This window comes from Vulpes lagopus, chromosome 2 (genome assembly GCF_018345385.1).
Source record: "Vulpes lagopus strain Blue_001 chromosome 2, ASM1834538v1, whole genome shotgun sequence".
NCBI lineage: Eukaryota > Metazoa > Chordata > Mammalia > Carnivora > Canidae > Vulpes > Vulpes lagopus.
Window position 1 is genome coordinate 115,884,309 of NC_054825.1, and position 22,193 is coordinate 115,906,501.

The following is a 22,193-nucleotide window of genomic DNA, read 5'->3' on the forward strand; positions in this document are numbered from 1 at the left end:
CCAATTCTACTATCAGCAGAAATCAATATACGACTAAGTTAAAAACAAATAAATCCAGGGAATGCAACAACAACAACAACAAAAAAAAACCTTTTCCTTAACCCTTACAAGCAATCAGTCTGTAAAACTGTTTAGTCCATTTTGCAAATACTAACTGAATTACATCTCTCCTCTCCACGTGCAACATCATAGATCATGGCTTTTGGCTGGACTGCTACAAGAATCTCTGACTTAAGTAACTCCACCCAAGATATCCTCCACCCTCCTACCAGAGTTACCTTCTGAGAATCAAATATATTTATGTCATTCTCTTGTTTATATAGCTCTGTAGGTTCCTTCCTGCATATTAAATAAAACTCAAACTATTTAAGTTTGGCAAAGTTCGTCACCAATTGACAGCCACATCTTCTAATCCCTTGCAACCACTACCTCACCCATTCCAGCTCCCCTGCGAACACTCTCTAGCCACACATACCCTCCTAATCACGGCCTCCAAACAGACCAGGTCCTTTAATGACCCCAAGCTCTTTTCCTTCTCTATCTTATTTAAGTCTCAGTTCAGAATTAATTTGCTCTGTCTTCTAATTCCTCCAAGTGGTATTAAATAACTACTACTTTGTGCTCTCCCAATGTATCATTCAAAATTCCGTAACAGCATTTACTAAATTATGTGTATGACTTTCTTCTCCCTCACCAAAGAAACTGAAAGACATTGGTCTGTTTGGTTTTTTTTTTTAAGTCTCTAGCACAAAGCTGCAGAGTCAGGCAGGGTCTCAATAAACATAGTCTTCATTGCCACTAGGTATCAAATAAATGTTCACGGTATAAAATTAAAATTCTGGAAGCCTTATAATTAAATATAAAAAATACTTTTCCCTTTAGAGGAAAGATTAATGAGGGGTTTTGGGGGGGCTCTTGTTGTCTATTTTAAAATCCAGGAGATTTTTAACTATCCTTGAGTAAGTTTGCATTTAAGTACCTATATACAGATCAGTGAATATTTTCCAAAGCAGCTAAAAAATAATAATCATAAATGGTTTGAGGGGATGATGGCCAAAATTCCTAACAAATGAGAAAATAATCTCAACAACAACAACAACAACAAAAAACAAAAAAAACAAAAAGTCACAGAAAATTTAAAAACATAAAAAAGCATTTATATTATTAGTAACCATACACATACAAACAGAAAAATCTCAACCTACACTGGAGATAATCTAGCTAAAATGAAAAATTTAATATAGCAATATTGATGTTCTTCACTGCCATCCACCAGTCCATTTTAGTACTGTTATCTCTAGGGTAAGTGACTAATCATCCTCGGTTTTCTTTCTTTTTCTTTTATTGTAGAGTTAATAGTACAGCTTAATTGTAAAGAATGGACTGTGAAACCACCATGCTGCCTCAACTCAAGCTCTATCTCACCTCTAATTAGCAGTGAGACCTTGAGTAAGTCACTTAATCTGTAGCTCAGTTTCTTTATATGTAAAAAGAGAAATCAAATTAGAATATCCATCACATAGCGTTGTTGTGATTACTAAATGAATATAAAGAGATTTATTTTTTTAAAGTGCCAGGCATAAAGGGGGCCTGGGTGGCGCAGTCAGTTAAAGTGTCCAACTCTTGGTTTCATTTCAGGTTGTATCAGGCTCCAAGCTCACTCAGCAGGGAATCTGCTGCTTGAGATTCTCTCCCTCTTCCTCTCCTGCTCATACTCGTTTTTTCTCTCAAATAAATAAATCTTTTAAAAATTAAAGTTAAAAAATTAAAAGTGTCAGGTATAAAAACAAACACATAATGGAACAGATAAAGGACCCAGAAATAAACTCACATGTATATGGCATATTACTTTACTACAAAGGAGGCAAGAATATACAGTGGGAAAAGGATAGTCTCTTCAATAAATGGTGTTGGGCAGCCACATGCAAAAAAATGAAACTGGACCCGCCTTTATGCCGTATGCAAAAATCAACTCAAAATGGGTTAAAAACTTGCATATAACACCTGAAACCATAAAACTCCTTGAAGAAAACAGAGGGATCCTAGACATTGGTCTTGGCAGTATTTTTTTTTTTTTTTGATTTGACACCAAAAGCAAAGGCAACAAAAGCAAAAATAAGCAGGACTACATCAAACTAAAAAGGTTCTGCACAGCAACAAAATGAAAAGGCAACCTATGAAATGGGAAAAGTATTTCCAAATCATCTATCTGATGAGGTGGGTTTTTTTTAAAAGTAGGATCCACACCCACCATAGAGCCCAACGTAAGATTTGAACTCAAGACCTTGAGATTGAGATCTGAGCTGAGATCGAGTCAGATGCCTAACTGACCACGCTCCCCCATGCCCTTCTGATAAGGGCTTAATATTCAAAATATATACAAAATTCATAAACTTATACAACTCAACAGCAAAAAAAAAAAAAAAAAAAAAAATCAGATTTTAAAATGAGCAGAGGACCTGAACAGGCATTTTTCCAAAAAAGACACACAAATGGCCAACAGGTATAAGGAAAGGTACTCAACAACATTACCAATCATCAGGAAAATGAAAATCAAAACCACAATGAATACCACCTCATGCCCGTTAGAATGGCTGTTATCAAAAAGACAAATAATAAATGTTGGCAAGGATGTGGAGAAAAGGGAACCCTTGTGCACTGTTGATGGGAATGTAAATCAAAAGTGAATTTTAAGTAATCAAAAACTAGTAGTCTTTTGCTTTCTCAACATAATAAAATAGAGAATTTCATTCATTATCTACTGTAAATAATTTTAGACACATTACCACATTACCCTGCCTCAGGAAATGGCACCACCATCCATTATAATTACCGAAGCCGAAACTAAGACATCATCTTTGATTCCTCTTTCCCTGCTTTTCCATCTCCAAACCCTCAGTAAATCCTTTCTCAAGTATTTTCCAAACCCATTTTCCTCTCTCCAAATCCAATCTTCAAATCCAATCTACCACTATCATCAAAGCCATCAAGGGTTACTTAATTACTGCAGTAACCTATTAACTGGCTTCCCTACTGCTCTTCTTTTCTCTCCCCTGCCTCTCCACAATTTCTTCCCCCCCCCCCACCCTCCGCACAAAACAGCCAGGAGTGAGCTGTAAACACCAAGGACAGAGAATGTCTACTTTGTTTCCCCAACACATAGAACAGTGTCTGCCTCATAGTAGACACTCCCAAGTGAATGAACAGCCATCTCTTCTCCCCTTCCATAGTTAGCTTCCCCTCACAAAGAATAGAATCCAAACTTCTTACAATGCCTTACATTATCAGCCCTCCCTCCCCTCACATCCCTGTTCTCTATGTTCCAGATTCACTGGCTCTTGATATTCCTCAAACTTCTCATTTCTACCATAGAGCTGTTTCTGTACCTACCCACCACCCCCCAAGTCTGGCTCCTCATCATTCTGACCTCAGCTCAATATTATCTCCACAAAAATGCCTTCCCTGACCAGCTTATCCAAAGCAGCTCTACCCACCTTCGGCCATCTCACCCAGTTTCCCTTTTTTCATAGCACTCACCAGGTGAATTCTCTTGTTGTTAGTTTACTTACAGATAGCTTCCTTCTCACTAGAATGTAAGCTCCCTTAGAGCTGGGATCTTATCTTTCTTGTTCAGTGATGCATCCCTAGGGGCTAGCACAAAGCCTACTACACAATATTTATTGAAAGAATGACTCACAAACATTTACCAAGCACTTATTATGTGCCAACTATGCTAAGTAATAACAATGGATTTTTTAAATTAAAGAAAAATAGAAAGTGGAAGTAAAATATTAGTATGAAAAGCAATCTGAGGTTCATTTTATGTTGACCATTCCAGCTCTTAAAATGAAAGATGCTTTTTGATAAATTTTACTTTTCAAAATATTATTTTGACAGTGCAAAACATGAACACCTTTAAAGTAGTAATAGTTAACTACTATCTCATTGCAGCTTTGGTAGTTATCTAAATGATGACATTGTTCATTTTTTAATGCACATTTTACACATTAGTTTCCACTAATTAAGCTATCACTCAGTAAAATACTATCTAGGACTCTCCATGTCATCATTTTCTCAGAATACACATACAAACATTTCATCCAGTCAGAAAAATCATGACTATAAAATCTTTCTGTTCTCAACATACAGAAATATTCACAAGCATGACAATAGTGGTTGTCAACTCACCATTTATTGCCTGGCCTTAGATTAATTACCCAGCTTTATTCAAGCCAAGAAGTGATCAAATTCCAATTACTAATCACGTTCATTTCACAGAAGTCATCACTAAAGTTGAGATTCACCCCTCACCTCCCAATGCCTATTATAATAGAACATGTCCAACTGAGTTTAGGTGAAAGAGTTAAGTTTCATTGTTACCACAGGATTTTTAGACCCATCTAATTCAGAACCACAGCAGAAAACCTTAGTATCTGAAGCAATCATACCAGTTACCACCTCTATCATTATGACATCACTAAACATCTTAAAGCAAAACACCAACTAGGAAGGGTAGAGTTCAAGCTCAAGGCACTAAACAAATGACATTTTTTCAGATCTTATCTTTTCTATTACTTTAGCTTACTTTAAAAGTATCATATCCTACCCCCCATAAGGGTTGAATACATTAATATTTTTAAAGTATGATTTATAAAATGAATCAAGTTCAGTATAACTAGGTATAAGTAATCAAAATATCACTATAACATACTAGATTTTTAAAACCTAAGGGAAATAGAGGTGCTTGGGTGGCCCAGCCAGTTAAGTGTCCAACTACTGATTTCAGCTCAAGTCATGATCTCAAGGTTGTGAGGTCAAACCCAAAAGTCAGGCTCCGTGCAGGGCGTGGAGCCTGCTTAAGATTCCCTCCCTTCTTCTCTCTCTGCCCCTCCCTCCCTAAAAAACAAAACAAAACAATCTAAGGGAAATGTATCCATCCTTCAACCAGCTTTGAAACTATTATACATTTTGAATAGTAGGGTATTCTCAAATCCCTCAATCAAAATACCACTTGTTTTATTTATAATTAGCTTTTTAACCATACTTGCCAATAGAAAAAGGGGGAGGAGGGCTTTTGCTTCTTCTTTGTATGAATATCTAAGAATATATTCATCTTATTTACATTCATAAAGTTACTCTATACAGCTGAAAAACTGTAGGTATCAAAACAAAATTAAATCCTAAAGCAAAGGTCAAAAGTTCAGTATTTTCCAAACCACACTAGTTCTTACTTTTTGTTTTTACTGCCATTACTTAAAAAAGTTCCCTTCAGAATTTTCAGTTGATTCTATACCTTTCATTTTCTCCTTAGTCTAGTTACACATTTGTATAAACAAATCAGTTTTAGGATACCTAGAATTAACCCACATATTGAAATAAACTCATTTCAATACTAGAAATTATTTACTTATCTCTGGTCTTCGCACTGGCCCTCAGGACCAAAAATAATTGCTGATAAATTCAATCAGAAGACAGTCTTTGTTTTCAAAAAAGCTCTAAAATCACTCAATTTAGTCAAAAGATATACTGAACATTATTTCAAACATAAATTTTCAAATTCTCTAAAAGGAAAATAAATCCCCATATAAATCAACAGAGGTCATTGTCTTGACCTTCACCATCTGCCCAGTTGTAAGAGAAACTACACTTAAGTTTTTCATCTATGGGATAACTTCATAAAACTAGAAAATAATTTTAGGGGATCCCTGGGTGGCTCAGCAGTTTGGCGCCTGCCTTTGGCCGAGGGTGTGATCCTGGAGACCCAGGATCAAGTCCTGCATCGGGCTCCTGGCTGCTTCTCCCTCTGCCTGTGTCTCTGTCTCTGCCTGCACCCGCCCCCCCGTCTCTCTCTCTCTATATATATATATAAAATGAATAAATAAATAAAATCTTTAAAAAAAAAAAAAAGAAAAGAAAATTTTAAATTTTAAATACTTATTCACTCATGGGGGTGCCTGGGTGGCTCAGTTGGCTGAGCAGCTGCCTTAGGCTGAAGTTATGGTCCCAGGGTCCTGAGATCAGTCCAGGAGTCGGGCTCCCAGCTCAGCAGAGACCCTGCTTCTCCATCTCCTCCCCACTTGTGCTCTCTCGCTGTCTCTGTCTCTTTCCCTCTCAAATAATTACATCACTATTACTAAAAGTAATCCACTCAGCATAGAGATGAAAAAAAAAAAATTATTGGAAAGGCATGTCCTGACTTACCAATGGTTTATCACTGTCAAAACTGAGGCAAAATATATGCTTTGTAAAGATATCCTGTCCAAATTCCTCCAACTTGGGGACTGTTTATAAAGTATTTCCTACTATAATCTTTGCTACAGTGAAGGTATAGAGGCTGCAATACAACGTCAAAGTCCTTCCTTCAGTAACTTCTAAGCACTGTGATGTTTTTCTTCCTCATGGAAAACAATGGAAGAATGGACACGATTGGGTGATATTATATCTCCAAACATATTATTACAAATCTATTTTAAGAGGTTAGGTTACAAAGATATTACAGATGGCTTTTGACATGTACAGGTAAATTGAAACCACTCCCTCCAACCCCTAGGGATAATGAAGCCTCTTCTCACTTACTGAAGTTACTTTGATTGCAGGATCTCAAATACTCAGTAAGCATCAGAAACCTCTTAACTGGGGTCTTCCCTTCTTAGGACAAGTAATATATATCTTAGCGGAAATAATTCCCACTCACATTTTTTTTTTTTAATTCATGCCTACATTAAATTCCATTATTTCTAAAAGTGCTGCAGGGCCAAATTTAAAAGAAATATTTTAAATCTAACTCTGGATTTTAAAATTTACATATGTCTCCATTTAAAAGGACAGTACAGATCACTACAGTTAACAATACTGTACTATAGGCCTGAAATCTGCCGAGAGTAGATCTTAAGCGTTCTTACCACTCACACAAACATATGGTAACTCTATGAGGCAATGGATAGATTAGCTAACCTGATTGCGGAGATCATTTCACTATATATGTGTGTGTGTGTGTGTGTGTGTGTGTATATATATATATATCTGTGTGTATATATATATATATATATATACACATACACACATCAAGCTGTACACCTGAAATATACGTACAATTTCTACTTGTCAATTACATCCCCCCAATAACTGGTGAAATTATACATGCCTAAAAAAAAAAAAGAAAGAAAAACCACATCGCAAATTTCTAGACTGTAACCTAATTACCTTATTTGAAATGTTAATAGTAACTGAGCCTGATAAATTTCAAATAGCAGGAAGTACTAGCAAAAAGAAAAAAAAAAATCACACTTCCGAATACTGCTTCTACTTTTTCTTTTTCTTTTTTTTTTTTGTTCTTGCAAATAGCTTGTAATGTCTACAAAAATGTCAGGGACGAGTGGAACTCAAACATTTTGCGGAACAAGGTTACTTAGGGGGTCCAGAACCACCTAAAATTGTAGGAAAAATTTGGGGTCCGTATTTATGGCAATTTTTTTCCCCCCAGATAAAAGGCCTAGGTAACTTTCAGCTTCTCGAGAAGGGCTCAAGATCCAAAAGGCCTGGAGGAACCCTCAGTGTCAAGTAACTTGTCACAGGCCAACCCAACCCTCATTAAAAAAAATAAAAAAAAAAAATACCGAACTGGGGCGGCGGGGTGGGGGCTGTTTACCCTAATTTGGTGGCTGCTACGCTGCTCGGGGCAGATGCGGGCGGGACGCGGCTGTGGGATGCGCCGCTCCCCGCGCACAGGGAGCGCGCACCCGCCCCCCCCCCCCCGGGCGGACGGGCTCCCGCCGCACGTGTCCTCCGCGGACGCCGGGGCGGGCTGCAGGGGTGACCCGCTCTCCCCGCGGGGCTCGAGTCCCCGGGCTCCCCCGCGGAGGGCACGGCGCCCCCCGGGCCTCCTCCCGCCCCCCGCGCCCCGGCAGCAGCTGCGGGCGTGGGCGCAGCCGACCCCGGGCCTCCCGGGCCGCCGCCGCCGCCTCCCCGCCCGGGCCCCGCGAGCCCCGCCATCCACGTCGGCCGCACGGCCCACGGGGGGAGGGAGCAGGCCGGACAACAAAGCGCGGCGGCGGAGGCCCGGGCCAGGCTGCGGTCGGGGCGCGGGGGCCGCGGCCCGGGGAGCCGGGAGGCGGGAGGGCGGGACGCGGGGCCGCGCGCGGCGGGGCGGGCGGGGCGGGCGGCGCCAGATGTCAGCCCGCGGGGCCCGGGGAGGCGGCCGGGGAGGCCGGGTCGGGCGGCGGCGGGTCCCGAGGCCCCCGGGTGGGGGGGGGGGGGGAGGCCGCGGCGCCCACGCCCGCCGGGGCGGTCCCGTTACTCACCCGCAGGGAGGCTGCGGGCTCCGCCGGGGCTGTCCCGGCCGCCGGCCTCCGCGGCCAGGAGGCGCCCCCACATAGCGGCCGGGCCGGCCGGGGGCGCACGACTCCCCGCGTCCGTCCTCCCCGCCTTCCTTCGCCGCTGCTGCTTCGGCGGCGGAAACTTGCGCGGAGCCCGCGGCCGCGGCCGGAGCGGGAGGGCGGGGGACGCGCCGGGCAACGGCCGCTCAGCGCCGGGCGGGGAGCGCAGGGGCCGGATTCGCCGCGGCGGCGGCGGCGGCTGCCATGGCCGAGCCCGCGGGGCTGAGAGGCCCGGGCCGGGGAGGCGGCGGCGGCGGCGGCGGCGGCGGCCGGGTCCGCGGCTGAGCCGACGCTGGGCTCCGAACCGCCAGGCGAAGTTGCAGCTGCGGCTTCTCTCCGCCCCCTGCGCGGGCGGAGCCGGAGCCCGAGCCGGGCCGGCGGGGGCGGGGCCTGGCGGGGCGGGGGCGGGGCCTGGCGGGGGCGGGGCCTGGCGGGGGCGGGGCCTCGGGCGCTTACATAAGGCGTGCGCGGCGCGGGGCGGGGCTGCGGCGCGGGGCGGCCGGCGCCGGCTGCGGGGTGGCCTGGCTGCTCGCCGGCGGCCGCCCTCCCTCCGCGTCCTCGCGCTCCGCAGGCCCCGGAGGAGGGGTGCGAGGAACCGGGGCCCCGGGCTGCCTCTCTCGGTACCGCCCCCCTGCGCAATCCCTCAGGCCCTCACCTGGGAGGGAGACGTGGACACCCGTCTCCGCAGCCTGACTGCTGGAGGTGAAAGGCCAGCCCGGGAGGGCGTGAGGGACTCCCTCCCCGTCTCATTTGGGGTTGGGATTAAAGTCCTCACGCATTGCAGCAACATCGTTGAGAGATGACTTTGGGGGATAGAAAATAAGTCTTTTTTTTTTTTTCCGGAATTCTCAAATTCAATGGCGAGCTGTATGGGGGCGGGGCGGGGGGGGCAGGTTGCAGGCAGCTACCGTGCACGAATGTGCGCAGGAAAAGGCAGAAAAAGAACAGAGTGTTCAGGGCGGGGCCGTGCATTATAATCTAGTAGCCGGGGGGTTCAGATAAGCAGAGAGGAAGGAGTCAAAATGGCACCAAAGCAACTTCTTCACACCCTACACCCTACAGCTTGACGTTGCTCCTAAGTTTGCTCAGTTCCCATTCTCCACCTGAACCCAGAGTACAAGAGTATCCTGGGGCAGGGCAAAGGGTGCGGCGCCCTCTTCTTAGATGTTACCTTTCATTGGCAGTATTAGGATCCTTGTGACATTTCGATACAAAAGAGTTTATTTAATAAATATTGGTGGAGGGATCCCCGGGTGGCTCAGCGGTTTAGCATCACCTTCAGCCCAGGACGTGATCCGGGTCCTGGGATCGAATCCCACGCGGGGCTCCCTGCATGGCGCCTGCTTCTCCCTCTGCCTGTGTCTCTGCCTCTCTCTCTGTGTGCCTCTCATGAATAGATAAATTAAAAATCTTTTTAAAAAGTGGGGGGGGGGGATAGATATTGGTGGAGCGCTGTAGGAGAAGGCGGGTTCCACACCTGGAACATGAATCAGAGATAAACTAAAAAGCAAGTCCCTACCCTCCACAAGACTTTGGGTTCAGCGATGCTTCTTCCTGTTCTGGAAGTCTGCTAACAAAGGTCTCCTATTTCTACTTAAACACTCTGCAGTTGGGAAATACTGCTTAAAACTTTTGGAGGTAAAAAGAAAAGAAAAAAAAAACTTTTGGAGGTTAAGTTACATTTAGTTGTGTAGTCTCTTGCTTACCACATCTGTGTTATAATTCATCTAATTGCAGTCTCCCACCGGTGGAGTTCCATTTATTTCTCCAAATCATGAGCAGTCGGTCCAAGGGTCAGCTTTTTTTCTGAGGATAGATGGGGACAGAAACATGAAAGGATGTAATTCCTTTTCCTGATTTAAATGTGCATTAGCTCATTCGAGTAGTTTGGGTATTCAAGTTGAGAAAACTTAAATAGTTGAGGTTCAGAAAGAAACCTAAAAAAATAATAATAATAAATTCCAGAAAGAATTATCAGAAGCTATACAGCTATATCAAAGTAGCCTTGTGTTCATGATTTATCGTTACATTCAGTTACAGTATTTATCAAACACCAAACTTTTTTTATAGAGTTCCAGGAAATGAATGAATGATCACAGATATATCGTGGTCCTTTGTGAGTTTAAAATATATTTATTATTTCGAAACTCTGCCAACTTCTACTCAATTCCAAGTAGTGTTTAAAGAAAAAAAAAGTCATTTGCTCGTTTTCCTACATGTTTTTTACCAATGTGAAGGGCATGCTGCTACACATACACACGAAAGAACATGTGAAGCTGAGACGACGTAGAATACTTCAACACCTATTACAGAGTAAAAGGAAATAATAAAAACATATTTCTATTTTGGCAGTTGGCACCAAAGATAAAAATTTTTGTGTTCCTACTAATTAATCTTGAAAGGATACAGATCTAACGCAATTAAAACAACGTAAATAAGTGAGAATACTACGTATATGAAGTAAACTGTAACCATATTTTTATTCATATAGATTCTGAGTATTACTGAAATCAGATTCCCCCCACACCCACTATCCATAGTTCTCAGAATGATTAAAATTTATCATAGCACAGGTTTAAGAGCCTAAGAACTACCTATTACCAAGCCTAATGTTATAAATAGGCATAGTTTTGTAAGTAATGCAAATAGTGACTGCGCGTGCGTGCGTGTGGGGGGGGGGGAATACTGTTGCTTAGGTGGAATTTAGATACTTAATGTTTTCGGAGGGGACTTTTTAAAAATATAAACTAGGGATCCCTGGGTGGCGCAGCGGTTTGGTGCCTGCCTTTGGCCCAGGGCGCCATCCTGGAGACCCGGGATCGAATCCCACATCGGGCTCCCGGTGCATGGAGCTTGCTTCTCCCTCTGCCTGTGTCTCTGCCTCTCTCTCTCTCTCTCTGTGTGACTATCATAAATTAAAAAAATAAAAATAAAAGCTTTAAGAAAATAAAAATATAAACTAGATCACAGAAGAGTCAAACAATACCAAAAACATCATATTTCATATCAAATCATATTAAACGCATTTGAAATATTGCATTCCAAGAAATATAATTAAAAATGAAACATAAGTGTTGCATATATAAATCTTAAATTCTTTGGCTATGAATCTCTGATCTGATTAAACTATTTTACATATATTTTTCTTATATAAATTTATCATATTGGGCAAACAACCAGAGAATTGAAGAGTGATATTACAGAGGATAAAAGTAATATTTTAAAATGAGAAGAAATATCTTGTGCATAATATGAGCAAAACTCAAGAGAGGTTAATTTTTACAAAAATATGAAATATCAAAACCAACAAAATGTAGAAAAACTAAACTATCCAGTAACAATTGAAATAGCACCTAAAGAACAATTGCCACTTGAGAGGGACAGATTTGTGAATGAAGTCTAAAAATTTCCAAGGGACAGACAATTCTGGTATATCAAGGGTGTTACAAGGACTGTGATCTATAACCTCTTCCAGATCATAAAATGACAAGTTACTGAATTTATTGTGGGTTGTTGTAATCTCAAATAATCATTTATAATGATTTTAAAAAGGGAAGCTAAGAAACTCTTGCTTTTGACAATGGATTTGAAAAATCTTGATTGGATTCTTTGCAGATACATTCAACCATACAAACATGACTAGAAGATGTATAGGTAATTCAACCTGTCTGTGCCTCAATTTCCTCATCTGTGGTATGGCTGGGCCAAGAGGGTAAGGATATCTCATCTCAAGTCCATGATTCCTGGGAGATACAGAAAATGAATCCCATCTGTACATTTGGCTCCAAAGTTGAATTGCAATGGCCAATGAGAAGTAGGTAAAACGTGATTCACTTATTTAAGGAGCAGTCCTTTGAGTGGGAGGTGAGGCTAGGAGGGATGGAATTCAAACGAAAGACAAAGTTAAATCTTCCCAGGTCCCATGACTATTTACTGGAACTGCTTAGGACTGACATAGTTGTGAATGGAATTTATTGTGGTCACTACCTGGTCATAAGGAGCCTATAGAAAAGATGCAAAGTCATTTACAATGAAGGGGGACAGCAAACTTGACAGTGTATAAAGAGATAAGTTCTTCCCCGCCTGTCTTCCTGTTCAGACACCAGAAAAATAAGTATATGGAGAGAAGGGTGGGGTTTAAGAAAGCAGTTCATACCTTTACTATACACACAGCCTCCTATCTAACTTGCACTAGTAGAGGACTGTTTTAATAACTTAAAATGGCCAAAACATTATGGAATTCGATTGAGATGAACTCAGCGGAAAGGCAGGTTTTCCAGAGAGTACAGATGATAGCAGTAGTGAGACTTTAGAATATATGTTTTAAAGAAGTTGAGACTTCTCACTAAGCCAGTTAAATATTTTATGTAATCGTCAAAACAATCTGTCATCAAAATAAAAATTAAAAGTAAAAAAAAAGGGAAATTTTAAAAAAAATGAACAAAGAAAAAAGGAGACAAAAAACAAACAACTATAGAGAACAAATGTGGTCATCAGAGGGGAGGAGGTGGGGAAATAAGGGAAATAGGTGAAGGCGATTAAGAGTACACTTATTGGGATCCCTGGGTGGCTCAGCAGTTAAGCATCTGCCCTCAGCCCAGGGCATGATCCTGGAGTTCTGGGATCGAGTCCCGCATTAGGCTCCCTGCATGGAGCTTGCTTCTTCCTCTACTTATGTCTCTGCCTCTCTCTTTCTATGTCTCTCATGACTAAATAAATAAAATCTTAAAAAAAAAAAAAAAGAGTACACTTATTATGATGAGCACTGAGTAATGCATAGAATCGCTGAATCATTATATTGTACACCTGAAACTAATATAACCCTGCGCATTAATTAATACTGGAATTAAAATTTAAAAATGAATAAAACAATCTCTCTTCAACAGTCAATATTAGCTCCATTTTAAAGATTGGGAGAAAAAGACCTAGAGAAGTAAGGTCATACAGATAGTAAAGAGCTAGTATTCAAACCTAATTCATATGATCCCAAAGCCCATGCTTTTCTCATCATGCTCTCTAATATGTTGCAAAACAAATTATAAGATTTTTTCCTCAGATGCCATGTGAGGAAAAAGTACCTAATTATAGGATTTCTGTATAATGTTTAGGGTCTGGCTAAGATTGGAAACCATGTGACATTAATCGGTGGTGTTGTATGACTTTTTTTTCTTTAGCTGCAGCTAGAAGTTTGAGTATATAAAGAAGGCAGATAAAATAACAGGATTTTATGGTGTGGACACTTAGGGAAAAGGGGCAGAGAATTTAAGAATATTGGCTAGAAAAAAAAAAGAATATTGGCTAGAGAATGGGTAAAGTGATAGGAATCTGGATCTATCCTATTTGGAGGAAACAGTGAAATCAAGAGTGACTGAAATGTTGACAGAAGGCTGGAGGAATAAGGGAGTGGATATTAATTATGAAATCGAAGAACATATAATGACAATAGGGGAGTGAGTGAATGGTGAAAAGGTAGGACATTAGGTTGAGTGGGGAGAATGTTGGTGTTTAAGATCGCAGAAGTGGGGCAGTGGAGGAATGAATCTGATGCTGCACTGACGTTGCATGTCTCTGATCTCCCTTCAAAAAAACTTTGCTGTTCGCAACCAGGAATGCAGTTGACTGATGGCCTCCAGGTGTTAGCACCTGAAGGATCTGCCTCAGCTTTTGAGGGTAGGCCCCATTTTTCCTGGACAGCTCCAGCCAGTGACTGAGGATGGCAGAAACATGGGGTCCTGCCATTCTTTCCCATGCAGAACCCTTGTAATCATCAGCCTTTGTTTTCTGGTTGACTGAGACCTGGTCAGACCTGCACTGGGGTCTAAGTCTTCCCTTTCCAATCCTATTTCTTTGACACGTGCTACCCTCCGATAAACCTCTTGAACTCCTGACTCCATTTTAGCGTCTGCTTCCCAGAGAACCCAAATGAAACAACCTGTAAGGATAAAGATATAAAGGAGTTGGGTCTGTTTGTTTTAAGTAGTACAGTGGGGGTTCCCTAAAGCGTGATGAAAATGTTTCTGAGGACAGGAAATCAAGGATGGGTTACCAGGAAGGCAGCACATAGCAACATGGACTGCAACCACACAATAGTATCCATATAGAAGCACCCTACATCTGGAACAGCAGGCAAGGCAAGATTGAGGGAAGCAAACAGGTTTAAGTGGACTCAGAACACCACTTGGGCACACAAACTTGGGAGACAAAGTTCTGGGTAGTTCTGAGTGGGCTGGGCCTGGCAGCTGCTGCCCCAATTAGAAAAGATTGCCACTATCCAAGGTACTTCCAGGAGCAAACTACAAATTCACAGTGTGAAATTCACAGTGTTCACTTAGGTTGACAGGATTTTAGTTAATAAAGAGTGGTTAATTGGTTACAACTTCTCTACTCAAATAATTACCAAATGTTAACATGGTTTTCTTAGTAGCTTTCTTACTTCTGGGTAGTAGAAGAGAATTCAATTTGATAACTGTTAACTTTGGGAAGTTATCATCCAAAGAGTTTTCCCCATATTGCTTACACAGTGGAAGGAAATAGTGATCTCCAGAAACGTAAACAGAGTTAATGGCACTGAAACAATTCCTAGAATGATCAGCATTATTTTAAGGATTGGGACTATTTGCTAAAATTTCAATGGAGGTCTGGAATTTTAACAAGTATTACATTCAGAGAATAAAACACAAGTCTAGATGCAATTTTCAGGTTTATGGGGAAACTGATTTTTTATCTTTTTTTCTGATTATAAAAATAATACATATTTTTAAAAACAGAAAGAAGATAATACAAAAATAATCATTACTTATTCGTTTAGTAGATATTTGTTGAGTACCTAAGTACGGCAGGAAAACTAGGGACAAGTGTAAAAGATTGGCTTACTTTAAGCTTTTAAATTTTCTGTTGTGTGAGCATTTATACTATCAATAAGGCAAGGGTTGTTTGGGGTTTTTCTAACCCAGATTATCTCTAAGGAAAGATGGAGTCACTATAAATCCAGTGCTTACAGTCTTTCTTATTATGGCTTACTTGCTTCATTATTTCAATCAACAACATACTGATTGAAGAAGTCACTTGCCCTGACTTAAATTCAGTCTGCACAATTTGGAATCTATATTTTAATTAATTAATTAATTAATTAACTTTTAAAGAATTACTTTTTTTTTTTTTTTTTTGAGGGGAGGGGAGTGACAGAGGCAGAGGGAGAGAGAGAATCCTATGCAGGCTCAATGCCCAGTGTGGCCTGACCCAAGCTCAATCTCACAACCTGAGATCAAGATCAAGATTGGAGCCAAAATTAAGAGTCCAATCCTTTCCCAACTGAGCCACCCAAGCACCCCAAAAGATCACTTTAGAATGTAGTAAAATAGTTATTACATTCTAGTGGTTGTAAATATATGTTCAATAGGTCAGTGGAAAAAAGCAACATATTTAGATCAGTATTTTGAATAGATATAAATAGGGCATCCCCGGTGGCTTAGCAGTTTAGCCACCTTCAACTTTGGCCCAAGGCCTGATCCTGGAGACCCACGTGGGGCTCCCTGCAAGGAGCCTGCTTCTCCTTCTGCCTGTTTCTCTCTCTGTCTCTAATAAATAAATAAATAATCTTTAAAAAAATTGAATAGATATAAATAAACTAATATTGCGTGGACTTAACTGTTTCATTTATATCTCAGAATTTTAACATATCAAGTCGTTTGTTTTCTTTTTCTTTTTTTTAATGTATTTATTCATGAGAGACACAGAAAGAGGCAGAGGGCAGAGACATAGGCAGAGGGAGAAGCAGGCTCCCCCTAGCCTGATGCAGGGACTCAATCCCAGGACCCCTGGATCACGCCCTGAGCCAATGAGCCATCCAGGCGTCACTATCCCTTTTTCAACATATTTTTGAAAATGCATCTGGGAAATGGAGATCTCCTTACATTTGAACATATCTGGACTAAATTAAGAATTTAATATTTTAATGAATTAAAATTGGTTCCTTTTTGGGGGCACCTGGCTCAGTCAGTTAAGCACTTAGGTCACAATCCCAGAGTACCTGGATCCAGCCCCGCATCCTTGGGCTCCTTTCTCAACAGGAAGCTTGCCTCTCCCTCTCCCTCTGCCTGTGGCTCCCCCTACTTGTATTCTCTCTCTCCGTGTAAAATAAACAAACAAACAAGCAAACAGATCTTTTTAAAAAATCTGTATTTAAAAAAAAATTGGGGGCACCTGGGTGGCTCAGTGGTTGAGCATCTGCCTTTGGCTCAAGGCGTGATCTCGGGGTCCTAGGATTGAGACTTACATCAGGGGGAAGCCTGCCTCTCTCTCTGTCTCTCATGAATAAATAAATAAAATATTTTTTTAAAAATTGGTCCTTTTTTTTCTCTATTTTGAGCCACAAACAAGGCATTCCTTAAACATTTCCAGTATTTTGCAATGTTATGTTCAGAGAATCCATTTTTAACATTTTTAACCACCTAAAACCTCATTTAGAAAGAATAACATCTTACAGACTTTTCTTACAGCCCAGTAAGACTTAAAAGTTTTTTAAAACCTAGTAGAATAACTAATTTATACTTTCATTATTGTAATTGAGACTTTTGTTTTTTAATGAACCTTGAATCACCAATTACTGAACTGCAAAATGAAAGCACAGAAAAGCCACCTGAATATCAAATACATTCATTACCATAAGTGTTCCCAGGGAATATGAGATGAATTAACAATGAAGAAAGCATCTACAATTAAAGTCACACTCTTCATACATGTACTATGAATGACAAAATAAATGACATATTTATATGTATGTATATAAAGTATACATGAAATTATGGTATTTTCCTAATTGGATTATTACACAAATGTTTACATTACTTAACTAGATTCCTTTTTTAAAATTTTATTTTAATTACAGGTAGTTTCCTAATGAAGTTCTGAAGCAAATTAGCCTTTGAAAAGTTAGGCAAGATATACCGTGAAAGATCACTGAAGGATAACTGTCTTCAACTGAGACCAAGAGATAAAAAAATATATATATGATCTCAGCAGAAGGTACCTAAAGGGACACTAAGGAGGAAGAGTGAGTTGGGGGCATTTGATCAGCATTGGGGGAGAATAGAGTGAAAGGCAATTATCCAGAGAATTCTGCTCAGCAGTGCCTGAACGCTGCTCACTTCTTTGCTCACCCTTGAACGTCAGTCTGCTTCTGGCCCAGGCCCAAGAGCTAAGTTTCAGATCATGGCAGGCTTAGGAGAACAGCGCAGACTGGAACATCTAATCCCACCCTGGCTTGCCCTAAAATGGCCCCTGAAATCATCCAGCTCCTGATCCTGCTGCCTAAAGCTGTTTCTAGAAACTCAATGCACAGAAGAGCAATGCCACTTCTGCTCCAGTTTTGAGTTTGGGTTTTACCACATAATTTTTTTTAAAGAAATTTCATCTTCCCACATACCATCTTTCAGAACAGATTGCTTAAAATTTCTTAGAGGAAATGAGTCATCGTTAGGCGATGAGAGTGTATGTCTCCAGGTTTCCAGGGCCGAGACAGTCCTCACACCCTTCAGGTACCTACCTGCCAAGCAGGAAGCTGCTACCAGGCACTGGGGGTATTCCTGTTGCCTTTTCATCCAGGGGCTTGTGATGATTTCCTTAAAATGTTTTGGCGTGTGTGGGCATTCTCCTGTTAATGCAACCTCTGTTGAAAGGTAAAGTTTGCAGGCTGCAAAGTGGCTTTCTGCTGAGGTGACAGCCTGCCTCCCAGAGAAGGTGCCAGGACAAGGAGACCTGGACAGCCACTGTGAAGCTCATATGCCTTGATCCCTTTTCAGATACTGGCAAAGGGCCAGCGCTGGAGTACTGCTACAGTGAGTAGCTGGGTGATGTGGCATATTGCCAGGTGTCGGCCAGACTGTCATTTATAAAGTGATGGTTTTTATAGACTCTCAGTAACCCATACTGAACCCTGTGGTTTCTGGGAGAAAAAAGAACCAGATTATTCCCCTATTAGAAACAAACAAACAAAACAAACAAACACTGGATTTAGGTTTGCAGGATCTATATTTGTCTTTTCAAAATACTTCAGTATTTATTTCAGTAAATAGCCTTTGCATGATCATATGTCTGTAACTCATACTTTTCCTAAGTCGAGGGATGCTCTCTGCCCCTCTAGTTGCCATTAAGGGTCCCTCATTCCACCATGCCCAGGGGCTTTGTAATGTTGTCTGTAGCTGCCTCATTAACTCTTGCCCTTCTTGGGTTCTCTGAATCTGGTGGGGGGGGGGGGTTGTGTTGTTTTGTTTTGTTTTTTAAATACGACAAGGATGATGTCATTTAATGTGAGAAGTGTCAGGATATTCAAGGAAAAAAAAATGAGTATTGATAAAATGAGAAAAACATGTAACATAAAATGTCATCTTAAAATGTTCCTACAGTTTAAGATTTGTGTAAACAAAACCAGGCAATAGGTTTCTAAAACTATAAAAATAATCACACTTTTTGGTTCAGTAATTTCCTTTGGTAGATGATCCTAAAAAAAGAAGATCAAAATATGCATCCTTGTATACATATAAATACACACACTAGAAAAATGATATGTATAAAGAGGTCAATTGCAGTATCACTTATAATAGTGGAATATAATAAACAGTATAAGATTTTCAAAATAGTTGGTTTTTTTTTTAAGATGTAATTTATTTATTCATGAGAGACAGAGAGAGAGAGGGGGGCAGAAACACAGGCAGAGGGAGAAGCAGGCTTCCTGGGGGGAGCCTGATGCAGGGCTCGATCCCAGGACCTGGGATCAGGACCTGAGCCAAAGGCAGACGCTCAACCACTGAGCCACCCAGGCGCCCTCAAAATAGTTGATATTATGCAGACTTAAAGTAATGTTTATGAAGGTCATATAACAATATGCGCAATGGTTGTGATAGCATTAGTTGAAAAAAGTCAGGATATGGAATCCCATATCCCCTAGAATTAAATCAATGACAAAATAAGCATAAAGTTTAGGGGAAAACACCCTAAAAACAAGGAGTACAAAACTAGCATTAGGATGGTGAGATCATGAATATTTTTCTTTTCCTCTCTTGCAAGTTTGCTGTAACAATGATCTGACCTATTGTGTTGTAATGTAAGATTATCACATAGTACAAACCCAGCTTTAGAAATGATAAATATGTGTGAAAAGGAACTAGAATTTAAGGAAGAGGATGAGGAGCTCTGAGGAAGACTGTGGACAATCCACACTCAGTTCAGTTCAGAGGAAGGGAGGTCCCTCAGGTGGAGTGTTTAGGAGAGCTTCCGAAGGAGAAGCTGTCAGTGGCTTCAATGACTGGTAGAACTAGGATGAGGGGAAGGTCCAAGGGAAGGGAGCAAGCCAGCTTCAAAAGCAGAAGGGCATAAGGTGACGGCAGGCAACAGCACTTCATGTTATGGAATATTTTATTTTCAGTTTTTATCTTCTGATTTTTTCCCCCCAGAAAATGCAGTGACTTTACAGTTGTCATGGTTGAATTAATTCCACAAAACAACTGGTTGCAGAATCATAGCAACATAATTATGAGCTGTGCTTCTGGTTCCAAATCTTTCATCTAAAAATAATCACAATGACTATGTCTTGGGAAAATAAGGCCATCACCTATTCTTATGCTCCAGCGAATCTTGATAGTCACTTACTGGAAAATGGATCCAGGGTAAAAAAACAAAACAAAACAACAAAAAAAAAAACCACTGTGTGTTTTTAGAACTCTGCTAGTCACTCTTCCCTTAACTGAGTTGATTAATGAAATAATTTTAAAACTTGTGGTCCACAGGCATTCTCTTAAACACAAAATGACTTTGGAAAAATCTTACAAGCTTGCCTGTGTTCCCCAAGGAACACAGCCCTGGCACTCCTGAAAGGTGATGTTGTTCCTTCTGGGAGGGTATATTCTCCTGCAGAAAGGAGACGGGAGGCCAGGGGTGGAGCTGCGGCGAGTAGGAGCAAGAATATTACCCACATGGGCAAGATGAATGAACCTGTATGCTCCACTGTCCCCCACATACACCAGCTGCTCCTTGCCCAGCTTCCTTGGGTTAGGTAAATACTCACTGAATAATATATGAATCAACAGGATGAATGATTTCGGTTCTCGTTCACAGAAGGATCACTTTGTGCTCAGTAATGAACTCGAATTATCCTAAGAATCCTGCTGGGCATATAACTCAAATGCCAGGATTCTTAGGTTTTACTAACTCTCTCTCTCTCTTTTTTTATCCTTTTAAAAATAAAAGTGCTCAGTTGCCATCTCATATACTGGTGAGAAATCCAAGGTTTCTCTTCCTCACCTCACATTCCATTTTCCTACACAGGTCAGATTATCCAGCTCTCCTCTACACCCCTCTTGTGTTTGCCCTCCCTTCTGGGTATAGCCTTATCCAGTGCCGTAAACACAACACCCCAATTATGTCACTCCCCAAAGCATCCCCCACATGGGACTGCTTGTATAACAAACATCTTTGCATGTTCCGGTGAAAAGATAAGGAATGGGTCACTGTGGTGCCAAAGTTATAAACAACTTAATTTTGGATGTTAAGACTACTGCCCCCAAAAAAGCCCCAGATTGGGTTAATTTGCCAGATTTCTCTCCTTGCTGAGCTTGATGCTTCATCTCCAGCTCTAGGATGCTCAGAATACTTGCTTATCATGGAAAACAAATAAATTCTCTGTCGGGGCTTCCTTGCTCCTCTTCAAAGCAGGCCCATCAGGGTGTTTTGCTATACTTGGAGTCCTACGAATCAGGACTTCAGTCTGCTGCAGTTCTTAATAGCAACCCCTAGTGCTATGTTATTACCTGCATTTTACACAAGATGAAACAAGGTTAGTGAAGTTATATGATTACCCAAGAAAAAGGGTGAGAATGTGAATTAAACGTGAACATGTGAGAGAGTCAATACTTACTGAATGTTTACAACATGCCTGGCTCTGTTCTAAGAACTTTAGGGGCATTAACTCCTGAAATCCTCACATCAGCGATTATCTATTTTATAGGTACAGAGAGAGTAAGTAATTTCACATAACTAATAAATGGCAAAGTCAAGATTAGAACCCAAAAAGTCAATCTGTATGGTTCCCAGTTAACTCTACCAGCCACATGTTCTAGTTTCCCTCAGTCCTTTCTGTGGCTGGAAATGGGGGGTAGATACTGGGTGACATTTTGATCTGCACCATGAAAATGACCTCTGTGTGGTTTGGAAACTCACATTTCTTTTTCTTTTTTCTTTTTTTTTTTTTTAATTGTATTTATTTATTTGACAGAGAGAGCAAGTGAGAGGACAAGCAGAGGGAGCAGCAGAGGGAGAGGGAGAAGGAGGCTCCCCATGGAGCAGGGAGCCTGACTCAGGACTCAACTCCAGGACCCTGGGATCTGACCTGAGCTGAAAGCAGACACTTAACCAACTGAGTCACCCAGGTGCCCCAAAACTCAAGTTTCTGAAGCCATGAGAATGCAGGAGCACTGTAGGGTCTGAAGGTATAAATGAGAATTGCCCAGTGACAAGCTGAGTTATAAATTTGATAACTGTTGCTTTTGAAAATAATAATGCAGTTCAGTCTTTTCTTGCTTAATGAGTTGCTACAAATGCACTTAATTCATTTAAGCAGTCACTCAAAATATACTGTGTCCTCTGTATGTCAAGTCCTGTTAGGTATAGAACAAAAAGAGGAATCCTTCAGATGCAGGTCCTGGAGTAGCTCAAAAGCTTATAGGGAACTTACAGTCTAGAGCATGCTGTAACATTAATCATTCATCAGAATGTTATACATTTGATGATATTTGAAGATCAAGAGAGTCCTATTTACGTTTAATA

General features: G+C 41.2%; 1 protein-coding gene across 2 annotated transcripts in view; it reads right to left on the bottom strand.

Moving 5' to 3' along the window:
- The window catches only part of CEP85L (centrosomal protein 85 like), a 164,671-nt gene extending 146,577 nt beyond the window's left edge, over window positions 1–18,094 (bottom strand). The window contains exons 1-2 of one of the 2 annotated variants that reach the window (XM_041742672.1): window positions 17,920–18,094; window positions 10,082–10,181 (exon numbers count right to left, since the gene is read on the bottom strand). Coding sequence is in view for 1 of the 2 variants with exons in the window: in XM_041742671.1 (XP_041598605.1) it covers window positions 8,301–8,373 (73 nt within the window). In the remaining variant the exon portion in view is untranslated. Of the gene's footprint in view, window positions 1–8,300; window positions 8,590–10,081; window positions 10,182–17,919 lie in introns of those variants that run through there. The other variant, XM_041742671.1, reaches the window with a different exon arrangement.
- Window positions 18,095–22,193: the final 4,099 nt, after the last annotated feature.